This window comes from Ascaphus truei, chromosome 5, assembly GCF_040206685.1.
Source record: "Ascaphus truei isolate aAscTru1 chromosome 5, aAscTru1.hap1, whole genome shotgun sequence".
Classification (NCBI taxonomy): Eukaryota; Metazoa; Chordata; class Amphibia; order Anura; family Ascaphidae; genus Ascaphus; species Ascaphus truei.
Window position 1 is genome coordinate 259,659,287 of NC_134487.1, and position 17,958 is coordinate 259,677,244.

Consider the following 17,958-nt stretch of genomic DNA (forward strand, 5'->3'; position numbering starts at 1 on the left):
GCACTGGTTTACCCGTGCAGCTAGGCGGTGTGCTACGCTGGTCTGCTTACCATCTCCTGTGACCAGCACCATGGGCCATGGCCGTCGCTCGCGCAGAGTCCAACCCCGCGCTCCTAAGCTGAAGCGGGGCTCTCCTGACTACATGTTGCCAAACTCTTGCTTGAACAATGTTTATCCTGATATCTCCAGCCCTGACCCTGGCTTGTACAATGACGACGCTGTCTTCTCCTGCGATGTACGACAACGAACTGCGCAATCCGGATCAGCCTGCGCGGTCTCCGGTCGGTGCTTTTACAACCCCACCTCAGCCTCGCGGTCCGACCCAGGTTTGTGGCGAGCACAATCGTGACATTTATATATTTTATATTTTCCACATTTTCCACATATAGTGATTATATAGTGGCATCTACTGATACCAGGTGGGGAGTGTCATGGGACCTCTCTGTATGTTTTCCTAGCTCTGAGGCAGCCATTACTCCTCAGTGTATTGTTGCTATAAATGTAAGTTTCTTGATGACTTCTCAGCCAGTTGCTTTGGCAACCCCCTTGCATTTTCTCTGTAAGATGGACTGCCCCTCCTCCCCTTGCTAGTTGGCATAGTCCTAGCCTTATTTCCTGTTAGCCCAGGCTAGCATGCTTCCTTTTTAAATCTAGCAGCCATCTTGGAGCAGTCACCTCTGCTACTCCTTTGGTAAAGCTAGTGAAATAAACCTATCCTTATATATTGCGCTATCCCATATTACCTAGCATTATCCCACTATCTTCCTAGCTCACTTTCCCCTCCATTGCTCCCATGCCCCAGTGTTTTTCCCTCAGTACCTTTTCACCTTTTTATTAGTATTTTTGTTGCCCCTAAATAAACACTTCAGTAAATAAGAAGATTCCCTTGCTTGATATATGGGATTAAGTTAAATCGCCTGCCTCTACTCACTTGCCACAGTGAGTTTGAGTCAGAATAATAATGTTGGTCCAGGTAGTGATACCTTCCAATTTACAAACAAGCCCTTATAATCTTAACATAAACTATTGCTTTTTATAAAGAAGATGTGTGAGGCCTCACTGTCTTTGAGTAAGTTTTATGTTGCTAGATTACATTTGATTAAAACCTGTAATTAATTAATTACACTTATACCAGTAACCTAGCATCATATTTACTAAGCAGTCTTCTGCACTATCTGGAGTTATAAGACCACTTATGACTTATTCAAGGCTATGGGCTATAAGGTGTCTTCCCTAATGTGTCTTATGGCAAAAGACTGCTTAGTAAATATGAGCCATCATCTTTTCAATTTGCATTGCTAAAAATCACAGTTCAATGCATTGACATTCATTGATCTGTGCTTTTTAGCAAAGCAAACTTGTCAGAAAATGAAAGACTATAGTGACACCAATCAGGTGTTCTCTCTGTATCTAATAACAATTATCATACTTGAAAATGGGAGGTACCCTCCCCAATTCCCATGGTCTCCCCTTCCCTCACATCATCTTAAACCTTCCTAAAGTCACTCCATGATCCTTCAAAGTCACCAACCTCACTGATCCAATTTCCTCCCCTGTCCCCACTGTCTGATCCATCACCATGCCACCAACAAGACTAAATAGAGACCTGAACCCAATCCTTGCCCACCAACCAAGCAAGCTCTCAATGCACCTAACTCCTAGCCTGACCATATTGTTCCCACCTGTGCCCACCACAAAAGAATTTGTAACAATTACTCTATGCCATCATATTTTCCATATATAACCACGAACAAAGAGGTGCCTAGAATGTGTGCCTAGAATAAATTTATTTTCTACAAATCCGTAGTGCCCTGGATCCTCCTCTTTGTTCATATCTACTGAAATCACACCTGACAGGTTTTTTCCCTGAACCACGGAGCACCGGTACCTCTAAATCGCAAGTATATTGCTTTTATTATATACATTCAGGTGTGCAGACATAACTCTTTATCGTATTCCATATATAACCACACCATTGTTTTACTAAATAATGTAAAGCGCCCTGGATAAGGACGCTCTATAAATATTATTATAAACAAATAATTTACAAGTAAAACATTTTATAAAAATATATAAATATTGCTACTAAAATTAATAGTATACTACATGTGGACAAACATATCTTCATAAATCCCAATAGGTAAATTATTAATCTTACCAGCCCAAACAAAGTAACTACATATGGTTTAAATTTGCATGAAGTATTTAACAAATAGGGTGCGATAAATTTAAGACGATATTGCCATTTACGGCTTAAAAGTCCATTGTTCCAATTTTATGAATATGTTGTTGAAGATCTTGTAAAAACAGTGTGACCTGCATTACTGTACAATTGAATATATGTACAGTATAGGCTATTTTATTTATAGATTGTAATCTCACTGTTTTTAGCTATTTGGCTGCTTTCAAAGAAAGATTAGGAAAAATTATAATTATTTTTTTTAAATACAAAATAATTCCAATTCATTTAGGATTTAGTCATATTTGAAGTGAACTTTTGTCATCAGGGAAGTTGAAGATACCTGAAGTCACTATATTTTATTCTGAAGTACAGTTGTAGCAGAAAGATTCTATATATATATATATATATATATATATATATATATATATATATATATATATATATATATATATAACGGAAATAGCTGTGTTAGTCCAGTTGCAATAGTGCAGAATAAATTAGTTCTTCAGTATTAGGTGATACCATTTTTATTTGGATTAACAATTTATGTCTTAGGAGACAAGCTTTCGAGAATACTCCTGAGGAAGAGAGAACTCTGGAAAGCCTGTCCTATGACATAAATTGTTAGTCCAAATAAAAAAGGTATCACCTAATACTGAAGAACTATAAATATATATATATATATATATATATATATATATATATATATATATAAATAAAGCAGAAAATAGCCGTGTTAGTCCAGTTGCGATAGTGCAGAATAAATGAGTTCTTCAGTATTCGGTGATAACCGAGAATTGCTGACCTGAAGAAGAGAGGAGAACTCTCGAAAGCTTGTCCTATGACATAAATTGTTAGTCCAATAAAAAAGGTATCACCGATTACTGAAGAACATATATATATATATATATTATATATATATATATATATATATATATATATATATATATATATATATATATATAGCTTATGTTCAACGGTCTGCAAGAAAATGCTAACAACTTATTTGATAAATATTGCATATGTTTGCAAGCACATTCACATAGTTAACATAAATCAGAATAACAATAAATGAAACTCTTTACTACCAACCTCCCAATCCTGGTCTTAAGCGGTTATCATAGCCATCTAGGAGACGGTCCAAAATCCTTGTGAACACTGTGGTATTGTCTCTAATCTCATCCTCTGTGCTTTGTCCACAGCTGAAATGATGGGACATTGAAATAAATATAATATTAAGCATACAGCTAAACCCAATCCTGCCATTGGTAATTCTAAAATCTGCTTAGCCTTGCTTAAGATGATTCAGAGACACAAAATCTCTTCTATGCAGCCAGATTGTCATTCTACTGAAAAGCAATAGCTGCAAGAGTTGGGCCATTAACTCACTCAGCCTTCTCCTTTTTTTTTTTTTAAACATTCTTTTTTTTATTGGTTTTTGTATACATACATTGGAGAAATAAACATAATGTCAACTTTTGCAGTATGCACACAAATAAACTCCCTTTGTGGGACATACAACACTAAACAGACGACGTGATGGGGAAACGACAAGACACCACAGACACTTGGACATGACTACATCGGAGAGTGGGGGAGGGGAAGGGTTGGGAGAGGGAGGGGGGGGGAGAAGGAGGGGAGGGGGGGATAGGCGATGAATCTTCATCCTTTGTCCTTCCATCCGACGCTCGTGGCGGACTGCCACTGAGCCTTCTCCTTTTTTAATCAACTTCTCACTCAATCCTAAATATTGTAGAGCTCATGAAAGAAAGTGATTGCCAATATGGAAAAGGATATTTCTTTGTAGTGACCAAGATCATATATGCCATGTGGTCAATACAGGGCCTGTGTATTATGTCTTCCCACCGCATAACTGGGACAAAACTAGTATATGCATTTTGCTGTAGTATTGAACCAGTTTTGGAACAACGAGACATGCAGTATATAAATAACACGAACATATCATACTCCATGGAACTTTTTATACATGTCTCCTACAAAATCTGTTACATAAATAGAGCTATTATAGCAAGATGTGTTATAATAATAATAATTATTCTTATTATTATTATTATTATTAATAAATCTGCCACTATTGTACTATTGTTACATATTGAAAAATGTATATTGTTCCCTGCATTTTTTTTACCTATTAAACAATTGTTCGTAACAATATACTAAAGACTGTTTATCTCCATCAGCTTACCATGCATATAATGTAAATACCATATCAATGTACAACATTACAATACAGGGAATATAATATCACAGATGGGATAAGTGTATCAAGACATTGAAACATTGGGAGACGTTTGTCCCTACCACAAAAGAGCTTACAATCTAATTAGCAATGGGATAGACGAACTGAAACAGTAGGAGTACATTTAAGTACATAGGATTGTTCATACAAGCATACTGCAGTTTGGTGAGCACTGGCCATCCAAGTCTATTTTAAAACTTTCTTTAACAAATGAAATTTCAGATGGGTTTTAGTTTGTTTTAGTTTTATTTTGTTTCAGTTAGAGAGAGTATGTACTTGGTAGATATTGAGAAGTGGGAGTTCTATAGATAGTGTAGGGTGCTGCATGTCAGAAGGATGACGGAATGGGAGAGCTGTACTGATACAGGAAGTGGAGAGCCTTGAAAGAGAAAAGAAGAGATTTTTAATAGAATGTACTTTAGAGTTTAATAGGGAGTCAACAGAGAGTTTTTAGGTGGATAGAAGCAGAGACTGATTGCAATAAGAGTGATATGTTGCGGTAGCACAGACAGGAGATAATGAGGGCATTAATTAACATACAGGGTCAGTAGTAGAGACAGAGAAAATGTTGTATTTTAGTAATGTTACAGAGAAAGACATGGCAAGATTTAGCAATAGCATTAAGGTGAGAGAAGAATGATAGAGAAGGGTAAAATATGACACATAAACAACTGGATGGATTGTAGTGTTATTGACTATGATGGGAAAGGGCACAATGGGGCTTAGCTAAAGTTGGATTTTGAGCAGCTCATTCTTTGATTTATTGAATTTACGGTGTCTAGCTACAATCCATATTGCTGTGAGACACTTCGATACCTGGGACTGTACTGCAGATGTACAGTAAGGCTCTGTGTTACTATATACAGTTGTGTGTCATCTACATACTTAATAATTAATGTCCAATTAATAAGGTTGCCAAGAAGAATGTGTATAGAGAAAAGAGGAGAAGTCTCCAGAACTGAGCCTTGAGGTAAACCAACAAAAGAGAAAGTTAGCAGTAGACACACTAAAAGAGTTATAAGACAGGTAGGAAGAAAGTCAGAAGAGGGCTTTGTCCCAAATAGAAAATGTGAAAGAAAAATTGGACGTTGAGTAGAATGAGAAGGGAGTAATTTGCTACTTTGCAGATTGTTGTTTTAGTTGAGTGAGCAGTGTGAAAACCTGTTTGTGGCAGGACTAGGAAAGCATAGGAGCTGAGGAAAGAAAGCATGTGCAAAGATACAAATCATTCCAGAAGTGTAGAGGCAAAAGGCAGGAGGGATAGACAGTTAGATGGGTTAGTTAGTAGAATCAAGAGTGTTGTTCTTGATAATAGGTCTCACAACAGCATTTGTAAATGGGAAAGAAAGATATCAGAGAAGAAGGAAGAGCTGAAAATCTGAGTGAGTGCACGGATCTGAGTGGGAGGTTGGAGGATATGGGAAATAATAGGCCCAAGCTGGCAGGTAGTAGAGGGAAATTAGAAGATTAACTGATATTCTTCCTCCTCTGTTACATGATATAACACATCTAGAGTAGAAGGCGGATTCAGTAGCGTAGGTGTTATGGAGATTTTTCCATTCAATAAGGAGTATGCATGTTTTTGAAATATTTCACTTACTGTAACACTGAAAAACAAAATTAAAAATAAAGGATCATAATGTCTGTAGATTTAGTAAGAAGCAAATGTGTCTGTGATAGTGGTGAATACAGATATACTGTATTTCTTTCTAACCCTGGAAGAATAGATTGAATTAGTAGAATTCAACAGTGAGATGTTTTGTTTGTGATATCATTTAATGACCAACATATCAATCGTACAAGCTTTTCTTGTGCTAAGCTTTGAGACTGTAAGGGTCCCTTCTTCAGGTGTGATCTCTAGACTGAAGTTGGGAGGCTTAAATACATACTGTAGTGCACAAGGTTAATCACAGCAGGCGTCTTCATCTGTGGAGGAGGTGTATTAAAATACTGTAGCATACTGTAGCTGAAGCAGAATTGTTCTGTTATTATTTATTAAATATTGTACTGTATTTTAGTATGATATTTAGGGCATGTTAAAAGTTAGTGCCAATATTGGTATAACATATCAAAACACTTTAGTATATTTCCATGAATAGATACACTATGAAGGTGGAGACAACGGTAATTGTAACAAAACTAGCTCTACTGCACACAGGAAAACTCTTGATTCCATGACACTGGTGAATAGTAGAAAACTGACCCATGCTGATCTAATTTCAGTGTAAACTTAGTCAATTGCTAGAGCATGATTTTGTTTATATAAGTGGATATTTTATGTGACTTTGTTACAGCCACTAACTTTCTGAACACTCTCCACATGAACATTAGACAGTGTGTTTGTTCATCTTCAATATTAGTATATACACTTTTAGAACTACAAGGTATATGATTAGAATAAGTGCTGTGAAATAATAAGCAGCTGTGGTTTTCAATCTATGGGTATAATTGTATGCACTGCATATACTTTATCTATATTTGTGTAAATATAAGAAGGGACTTAATTGGTCCTGTCTAGATTTGCAACCCTTATTTATTGAATTTGAGATATAAATACACTGTACAGTATATATTGTTTGTGATTTTGTGATATGTGGTATGTTTTGAGGCATTAGGTACTCTTGATTTATTTGTTCAAGAAATAAATGTCCTTGTTGCAAAAGCACTTTATTGCTCAGGGATATGTAACAATGCCTACAGTAATTGTCATGTAATTATTGATTTTAAAAGTCTTCCCTTACATGTGTAATAATTGTATAGCTCAATTTTGATGGCTTTTTTTTATATGTTAGAATTAAATGTAAATCAGAGTCATTTGTAGGGTTTCTTTTTTTTTTTTTTAGACTCAGTATAAAAGACCCTTTTTGCACCCCCGATTATAGACATTTTTGGATACCTAAAATACATTAGATACAATCTTGGATTTGTAGCAGACAACCCTTTTCTATTGATTTAGAAGTGCTCATGGATGGTACCCAGCGAGCAAAGTAAGGCTAAAATAAGGGCAAGTATCCCTTACTATGCAAATTGTTTCATTAATTCAGAGATTGTGATCACAACATCCAATGCTTTTGTCCTTCGCACAGTTGTCTTTGATTCCTAAACTTTGATTATTGTTCAAACTCCCTTTGATATATGGTACCTTGTTTTCATGCACTAAGACTTCTCAATATCTGCAATCTTGGTGTTGGGATATTATATTATTTAAATGTCATAGTAATCAAGGTACAGTAGTCGTTATCTATGAAAAAGTGCCATGTTTTTCAATGTAAGCAGTGCAAGCATTCTTAAAAGTGCAGAATTACTATTTAGCATTTGAGAATAATGAATTACATACACTCTGAATAGATATGCAGAGTATAGACAGTGACTTAAAGAATAACAGCTGAAGCAAGTCAATAGATTCAGAACATTATAATTAATACCCATTGTTATTTATAAAACAATCATACACTGCATACTGTAAATTTATGTATCTTTCAATTTAAGTGACTTTCAATCTTTAAGAGCAAAGATAGCATCTGACTCTGCGATGAGTGTCTTATCGACTTTCACTATAAACCACATAGCTCCTGAAAACCCTTTAACAAAGACTTTTGTAGCCAAAGTGTTGAACTGAGCCATGAAATGTTAGCAAACTAGTGGAAAGTATACCAGTGCTTTACAGCATGTTAACAAGGTTAACATACAATAAAGCAAAGAATATAATGACAATTTAATTGGAAGCATTGCTCAGCCCTATGCTAAGTTAAAAAGGAATTTAAAAGCAGAAAAGAGAGCAATTTTCAAGACAGATAAAATGTCTATGTCTCATATAGTACATCTGGGTCATCTGCTACCCTACTTGAATTTAATATTATTTCTCTGCTTTTTCTTAATTAAGGTCAAAATAAAGATAATGGACTCATATGCTGTATAGCTGTAAGCAAGTATTATAATTAGGGATGGACAACTTTATTAATTTTAGAAGAAAATCTCTGTACTTCAGCATAAATTGTTAGTGCAAAATACTTGCCAATCTAGAGCATATTCAAATTGGTAACTTGTTCTACTGAAAAAAACATCTTGCATTACTATGGGCTTCCATGTCTTCTGTCTCTCTTGATCTCTAAGCATTACATTTCTCATAGCAAAATAGGAATTACTACTGTATTATCCCCTGATACATGATTTATTTGTATGCCAATGATTCTATGTGTATGTTAAGTATTATGGCACACTGCATGTTCTTTAATTGTGTTCATTTGCTTAAATGCCCTTGATTTTACTTTCTTAAAATTATTAACTTCAGTTTTTGAATTGGTAAAAGTGCAGTTCCATACGGAAATACATATTGAAACCATATAAAGTACAATTACTCAGGGATGTTAAATATTACCCAATAATGTTAACGTCTTCTAAGAACGTGACGTATTCTTGCTACTAATTCAAAATGAAACTTGTAACCTTGAGTACATGCAGCACAAGAACTGCAGTATAATAACTTGCATAAAATGTGTGCAGTTTCATTTATAATTTTTTTGTATAAAGAATCCTTTGGAGAGTTTTATAAAATACACAATTACTTCCACTTTTAGTGTTCAACAACACTACATAATAAATATGTGATGGATGGAAAAGTAAAGTAAATTGAATGTAATTTATTATGTATGATGGCATTTTTGACTACAAATATGATGATTCCATCGATAAATAAATCTAATGCCTTAATAATCTGAATGTATTATAAATTCAGCCATGCAAACTAATGCCTTAATGATCTGAATGTATTATACAGTACATTGAGCCATGCATTGCAATGGAATACAGCACCCTGATGTCACTCTGTAGCATCAAACACATTGAAAAAATAGTAATCATATTATATCCTCGTTCTTCGTGTATACACATAGTGATTATGAAACTGCAAATCCTCTTTAAGATAGTAATTAGTTGTCAAACATCCACATGGACCTGGTGACCTTTTTATCTTCATTTTGATCTCAAGACAAAGTTTAACCCCATTGGAGTGTGTTACAAACATTCATTTTAAGGAAAGTTTATTCAGCAGTTAGGGCTTAAAGGTGCACATCACTTATCTTGCCTATGGATATATTTTTTGAAGTAATGCTACAGCATTATTTATCAAGCAACTACATCCTCAAGAAGTTATACTATTTATTTTGTGGTGTTTGTTTTGTGTTGCTTCAAGGTAAGAAGGTGTTAAACATATGAATATTGAGAAATTGATGTAAAATGGCAAATTGATTTGACCTTTTTACAACTCAAATATACATTGCATTCATGTTAAACAAAAATAAGTGCAATACACACAGTCCATAGAGTCATCAATTATAATAAACAGTTTAATATCCTCACCAAGACATATTGCACTCACATTAAAGCATAAATAAAAGACACTCTTCAATTGCCTGCTTGGGGTTTCTTCCTGCAGCAACCATGAAACCTCCCTGCTTATCAGCACAAGACCTAGCATGGACATCGCATAACCTAGCATGGAGTTCCCAGATCTCGTTAGACACGGATTCTGCTGGCCACTCTGGATGCCGTCAGGGTGCTCTGACATGTTCCTCTGTTGTCAGGGTCGCTGGTAGGAGAACTTAAGACTCTTACTACGTAAGAGTGCAACTCATATGTGATTTGAAACACTGTTATTACCCTTTTTTGGTTCATGAAATACTTCAACTTCCTTAGGGGGATGGTACTGTAACAGTATCTCTAAAGGCAGTTTTTAAAGAGGCTAAGTGGATTTTATTTGTTTTCTGAAGAAAAATTCAAAGATTTATAAAAATGATATACAGTAAAAAAAAAAAGCATTATCCAAAAATAATAAGACAAATATTAAAAGAGATCTTACACATACAAATGTAGCGTTATTTTATCCTCTGGTGTGTTATGGTGGGACATTTTGTGACACTTTCCGGAACTAATACTTATGGGAACAGTAAGTGACTATCTCTGATTTCATGGTTTCAGGCAGTTGGACAGCTAATTGGGCCTGCCCCCTCCCTCTGTGGTTTTTCATGATTGATTCCCCTAAAGGTTAAAAGTGAAGGATCCTGACCAAGAACAATTTAGGCTTTTTGACTAAGGAAGCAGAAAAACATATACTGTAGGTAAAGTTTGAAAACTTATGTACAATGGCATGCTGATTTAAACTTATTGCAAATACAGTACAATATGCATTGCAACTTTAAAATGGATAAAAGCAAAAATTCTTCCCACCCAAAATAAAGAGAATGTATGCAAACTCTTCACATTTTGGCAACTTTATATTAAACCCTTTTATTTGTTGTATTGGGTTTAAAATCGCAGTGGAGGCCTTTTGGTATGGCTTAACATCAGTATATCAATATATTTTGCAATGGGTGCATGTGTAAGCAGATGATACAGTATGTGTATTGGTTAAATGAAGATCTTAAATCTTCCTTAAAAGCGGGATAACTTTATTACATATTGAACAGGCGCCTAAGACATTAATTTTGACCATCTGTCTCTTAGAGTGAAAATATTAAACGTATGTTCCCATATTTTGTACAGATCGTGTCACTGAGCAGTTTTTTGAGGGGTAATTAGGACATTTTACTTCCTTAGTTATACAGGAAAAAGTTATCTTCTAAAATGTTAAACTAAACTCTTCCCTTTTCCATTTGACCCAACAGTAGATATTCTTTTCTTCAGATTACTTTACTTTAACTTTTTCATTTCAATCACATTGTTACTCTGAAATTCCACAGTAGTTTTCAATATCTACTGTATGTTGTAAGATTCGTTTTTTTGGAACAATAAAATGGGGCTATCCATTTACATTTTCTAACTGTTGCTAACTGGTGCTGTATCCTTTCTTTATATATTAGACCAATCCACCATGATTACTGTAGGTAGGTTTAACCTCTGCTCCTACAGTATGTGATCTGTATCAAGTGTAAGTAAATAGGCTAACTAGTAGAGATGGGCGAAATTGTCCAAATTATATTTGTACTTATAATTATTATATTTGGATTTTTTTTGTTCAAAGGCTAATAAATGTGAAGTTATTCTAAAATTCAAACATTTCATTGCACATTCGAATTTTGCCGATAAATTCACCCATCTGTATTAACAAGTTTCTGCTGGTGCAAATGGACATCACTGAAAAGGTTTCCTCTGTGTTATGGAGCAAACCATGACACATGCCCCCATCAATTTAATTTTTTTTTAAATGTTGTGATCTAGAATCTACTGTAAATGTCAATTACTTAGATTTTAGGCCTTGACATTTGTAAACTACAGCAATGCATTTTTGAATAAATACAAATATAGAGATTAAGGGCCTCATGCAGTAAGCGGCGAAAAGGCACTTCTCGCCACTTTTCCGCCAAAAAAGCCTATTCGTATTCAGTAACGGGCGAGAAAGTGGCAAGATTAAAAAAAAAACGCCAGTTTTGGTGGCGGTTTTTTTTTTCTCGCCAATGGCGGGGCGAGAAGGCACTTTTCGCCAAAAAATCCAACTTTTTCAGCCACCTTGTATTCTAGTAGAGGCGAGTAGCTAAGCGCAGCTATTCGCCTCTCTAGAATACCGTTTTGTTGGCGGATCAGCCACGCAAGAAAAAGATGGCAAGTTGCTGCTCAGAGGCAGCGGATGAGTGGCGGATCGGCACTTAGAAAAAATCAGTCCTTTTTCCTGGCTGGGATTGATGCCGGGGGTCTCCGGAGCTGATACCATTAATATCAGCACCGGAGCCCCCCGGCATGCACCCGAGGCAGGAAAAATGCATTTAAAGCCCACTTCATTACCTTAGCGGTTAACCGCTAAGGCAATGAGGGGGTTAAAGAGCCGTGCCAGGTTTATTGTGGGTAGCGGGGGTGGGTGAAGGGGGTATTTGGCCCTTGGTGTTTGTTTAGGGCTTGCGGGGGGGTTGCGGGTGCACTTAACCCATTCATGACCGTAGCGGTTAATACCGCTACGGTCATGAAGGGGTTAAGGCCTCCCGCTACCCACCCGCAAGCCCTAAACAACCACCGTTGGGGCTAATACCCCCTTCACCCACCCCCACTATCCACAATAATAAAAAATACACACACCAGCCCCACACTAACTAAATATATATATATATATATATATATATATATATATATATATATATATATACATACATGACCCCAACAACACCTATACCCCCCTAACATACAGTATAATAATGGGCACAATGACTATTATCCACAAATGGATAATAGTGCAGTTGTCCATTTAAAATACATACACAACAATAAAGACATTAAATACATATAGCACTCACCCATGTGCGGCTGCCACGATGAAGGCCATCCTCATCTTCATCCTGCCCATGCCCCATCCGCTTCTGCAAAACAGACACAAGAATTAAAACATCCAATGTAATGTCCCCTAACCCCTTAATCACAATAGCGGTTATTAACCGCTACAGTCATTAAGGGGTTAACCCACCATCACCCACATACCCTCCCCCACTAACCCCCCCAACCACCCTCACCCACTACCCACAGGGGAGTCCTACCAAATGCCCTTGGGGCCAATACCCCCTCCCCCAGCACATACAGTACAATAATGTGCCAAATAACTATTATCCACATAGGGATAATACATTATTTGGCCATTATTAAACACATTAAATACCGTAATAGAATAAAGAAAATTCTACTAACCTCATCAATAAGAAGGCTCCGTCGCCAGCATCATCCTTGGGCTCCGTTGCCAAAATAATAAATAGCCAATACATCTCAATTACATTAACATACCAATGAACCCCTTAATCACCTTTTCGGGTACTAACCTCAAAGGTAATTAAGGGGTGAAGCCATCCTGCAATGGCAACACCACTAATGCATAACATCCTCAATGAATTAAAAAGCAATTTCCTACACAAATCTCATGTAATCATTCAATCTGAAGCCTCAAATGCCACTTAAAACATTGCATTTACAGTGTATACATGTAGCATAACATGTAAACTACATGTACACGCTGCAAATCAATGTTAACAATACAGTAATCCAACTCAAATAGCCTGACATCACAAGAAGTATATTATGTCAGCAAATAAAGTCACCATCAATGAATTAACAGACATGAATTACATCCCTAAACAATTAAAATACCATCCATACCAATTACACAATAAACTATAGCTATCGTAACAGAGAACAAGTTCAAAACATACAAAAAAGGACACCAACAATTACAATATACTATAGCAAGCCTCTCCATAACCTACAGTACAGCATAAAGCCCAAAACGTACATCTCTCTAATAATAAAATACATTTAACACACATCTATGCATAGCAGCATAGCCACAACCTTTACAATACAGTAAATCAAGCTTTTACAACACTATCATTTCTTACCCTGTATGTATATATCTCTCTAGACATACATACATACATACATACATACAGTGGCAAGAAATGATATATAAAAAAAAATGAAGACATGAAAAAGCATACAAAAACACAGTTACATTAAATACATTTCTTTATTTAACTTACCATTACTTGCCCCCACCGACTCCCGTTGATCAGCTTACTCATGATCCAATCCACGAACAGGAACCCATAAAATAAAAAACCATAAAATAATAAACATTAAAATAATAAAACACGACAATCCAGGGGTCTTCTAGTTGTAATCCATCTTCATCTGTATTCTTCTACCTTCTTCCGGGGTCTTCTTGCCGTCCGGTGCCATGCCCTGGTCTTCTTTCTTTAGAGGAGGTCCTTCCTCCTCGGCGTCTGGCTTAAAAATGAGACGACATAGGCTTTTAAAGGCCTATGACGTCACATTTTCGTCATATGGTTCCCACGGCCCTGATTGGTACTGTATGCTGTACTGTAGGTTATGGAGTGGATTGCTATAGTATATTGTAATTGTTGGTGTCCTTTTTTGTATGTTTTGAACTTGTTCTCTGTTACGATAGCTATAGTTAATTGTGTAATTGGTATGGTTGGTATTTTAATTGTTTAGGGATGTAATTCATGTCTGTTAATTCATTGATGGTGACTTTATTTGCTGACATAATATACTTCTTGTGATGTCAGGCTATTTGAGTTGGATTACTGTATTGTTAACATTGATTTTCAGCGTGTACATGTAGTTTACATGTTATGCTACATGTATACACTGTAAATGCAATGTTTTAAGTGGCATTTGAGGCTTCAGATTGAATGATTACATGAGATTTGTGTAGGAAATTGCTTTTTAATTCATTGAGGATGTTATGCATAAGTGGTGTTGCCATTGCAGGATGGCTTAACCCTTAATTACCTTTGAGGTTAGTACCCGATAAGGTGATTAAGGGGTTCATTGGTATGTTAATGTAATTGAGATGTATTGGCTATTTATTATTTTGGCAACGGACCCCAAGGATTTTGCTGGCGACGGAGCCTTCTTATTGATGAGGTTAGTAGAATTTCTTTATTTTATTACGGTATTTAATGTGTTTAATAATGGCCAAATAATGTATTATCCCTATGTGGATAATAGTTATTTGGCACATTATTGTACTGTATGTGCTGGGGGAGGGGGTATTGGCCCCAAGGGTATTTGGTAGGACTCCCCTGTGGGTAGTGGGTGAGGGTGGTTGGGGGGGTTAGTGGGGGAGGGTATGTGGGTGATGGTGGGTTAACCCCTTAATGACTGTAGCGGTTAATAACCGCTATGGTGATTAAGGGGTTAGGGGACATTACATTGGATGTTTTAATTCTTGTGTCTGTTTTGCAGAAGCGGATGGGGCATGGGCAGGATGAAGATGAGGATGGCCTTCATCGTGGCAGCCGCACATGGGTGAGTGCTATATGTATTTAATGTCTTTATTGTTGTGTATGTATTTTAAATGGACAACTGCACTATTATCCATTTGTGGATAATAGTAATGTTGCCCATTACTGTATTGTATGTTGTGTATTGCTGCTATGTTTATTGGGGGCATTTGTCCCCAATAAACATGCAATTATGCGTTAACCCCTTCATTACCTTAGCGGCTATCCGCTATGGTAATGAAGCAGCATTAATGTATTTTAATAATATTGTGCGGGAGCAGGGGGCCCCCTGAGCTGAACCGCATTTATTTGTGGCTCAGAGACCCCCTGCTTCCCGAGTTACAGGCCCCGGTTTGGGGCATTGGTTACAGTGTGGACGCCATGTTTGTTGCGGGCACGTAGCCTATGGGACGCTATAAACATGGCGGCGACACTGCCCATCTGATCACACATACCGGGGCCTGCAACTCAGGAAGCAGTGGGTCCCTGGTCCACAAAGTTATGCGGTTCAGCTCGGGGGACCCCCTGCTCACTGTACAGTATTATTAAATAAATATTCATGCTGCTTCGCTACCGTAGCAGATACCCTGTAAGGTAAGGAACGAGTCTTTATTGATATGTGTGTTTTACTCATAGTGTAGATGTGCAGAGGGTCTCCGGAGGAGAAACGTTTTTGTTTTAGATCCGGGGACCCCCTGCTCCCCGAGATACAGGCCCCTTTATGGGGTGCCGGTATCCCTCTGCTTTGTTTACATGCCACGGTCACGTGATCGGGACCTTTAAATGCAGAGAGATACCGGCACCTCATAAAGGGGCCTGTATCTCGGGGAGCAGGGGTTCCCCCGACCTGAAACCAATGCAGTTCAGCTCCGGAGACCCCCTGCACATGTACACTATGAATAAAAGTTGTTTTAAACATAATTTTTATTGTGCTGATGTTTGCGCCGAGAGAGCAGCGGATCTCTCTCTGCTGCAAACACAACTCGGCAGGGGACGGCTTCTCGGCAGTTTCTCGCCAGGCAGCCGTCCCGCCACCGGTTACATGCCATTTCATCAAATGGTGGTGGCTAATTCATTCGCCAGGGATTCGCCCCTTACAGCATACAGACAGTTTAACTCGCCAAAAACATGGCTAATTCCTAAAATGGCGAATGTATTTTTTCGCTGCTTACTGCATGATACCCTAAGAGACATTATATATACATATGACCCCTCATATTAGTTTTAGATAAGGAACTTTGTGGTAGATCCTCAGATGCCCGTTAAATCTGGGCTAATAACATAAAATTACCTAAACAGGTAATGTTCGTTAGTTTTCCTTAGTTTAACTGGTATCCACAAAGCTAATGATATGCAAAAACAATGCCCATTTGGCAAACAAGATGCGTTAACCAATACATTGCACATGCGCATTGGTAAAACTATAACATCCATTCCAATTAATGCAGATGCGTTACAGAATTACCAGAGGCCCTAGTGAGCCTAGCAATTGTGCTCCAAATAAGAGGAGGAGATGATTTATTTTAAATAATTTTGATGTTATTTTCCTTGTTAATTATTTCTGAATTTATTTTTCACACACAGTGAAGTAAATGTGTGAATAAAAGTTTTGTTCACAACTTTTGTCTCTTGGTAATTATTGTTATAATATGAATAAACATTATTGTACAGCCATACTTAATACAGTCAATATGATGTTCCCTTTTAGGTCAGACAAGCATATCCTACATTCACTTTAATCACTAAAAACCCTAGTATAGTTTATTGCATGAATTTTATGACAAATTATAAGATGCGTCCCTTGATGGGTTTCACACATATATACTATCCATAATATATATCTTTGTATGACACAACTTTTAGTAATGAAAGGGTTACGTTCTATACTCAGCACAATCATTTGCGTAACACTTTAGACCTACCATTTTTGCAGAAATAATGCTATTATAATCATGCTCTGGATGTGAGTATTGGCAGGTTTTGCTGTGACCTAATTATCATAATGTTATTTCCATGCCCTAATTCAATGGAGGTTTGTGGATATGTGATGATAGGTTAATGGCTCATTAGCATGTGATTTGAATATAAGATAGCCAGACGTCTATTAAAAGTTAGCGATCCAATATTTCTCTGGTGAATGCGAGGGCATCGTAACGCTAATCACCTTTGCAGATATGCGTTATGACTATCGATACGTTAAATTGAGGTAAAGTCACGATAAAACATTTACCGGACCTCTGAGGATCTACCCCTAGATCTGGTAAGTTTTGGTTCATCGTCAGAAAACGCCCACTCTGGGTATGCTTAGTTTATGACCTCCACGAAACTAAAGTAAAATTAACATAATGCAATAGACTTTTCACTTTAAAGTAAATCAGCCAGGGTTACATTTTTGGCTAGAAAAATCCTGAACGGATTATAAAAGAAAAATTACTGTACAGAATTCAATTCAGAAAATAGAATAACAGCATTGTTTAAGAAAATAAGAAACTATTACTTGTGGTAAACAACACATTTAAAAATAAATATGCCCCAAATTGCTGTGTACGGTATATTCCTGTCTATTTATTACAGTCATTGAATATCTGAATTTTTAAATATAAAATTCTATTTATTTACTGTAGTTTAATTTATTTGTATCCATTTAAAACCAGAGACAGAACATGAAACACAGACAGAGCTCAGTGCACATCCAGTGAAACTTATACACGGTATAGTGCCTAAATATATGTATAGATATC

At 36.7% G+C, this 17,958-nt stretch overlaps 1 protein-coding gene across 2 annotated transcripts in view; it reads right to left on the bottom strand.

Moving 5' to 3' along the window:
• Positions 1 to 17,958, bottom strand: part of GABRA1 (gamma-aminobutyric acid type A receptor subunit alpha1) — a 270,753-nt gene that overhangs the window by 245,571 nt on the left and 7,224 nt on the right. Inside the window, exon 3 of one of the 2 annotated variants that reach the window (XM_075601924.1) lies at positions 3,275 to 3,384. The exons of the other annotated variant lie outside the window; for it this stretch is intronic. Coding sequence (XP_075458039.1) covers positions 3,275 to 3,384 — 110 coding nt within the window. The remainder of the gene's footprint in view (positions 1 to 3,274; positions 3,385 to 17,958) is intronic. 2 annotated transcript variants of the gene reach the window in all.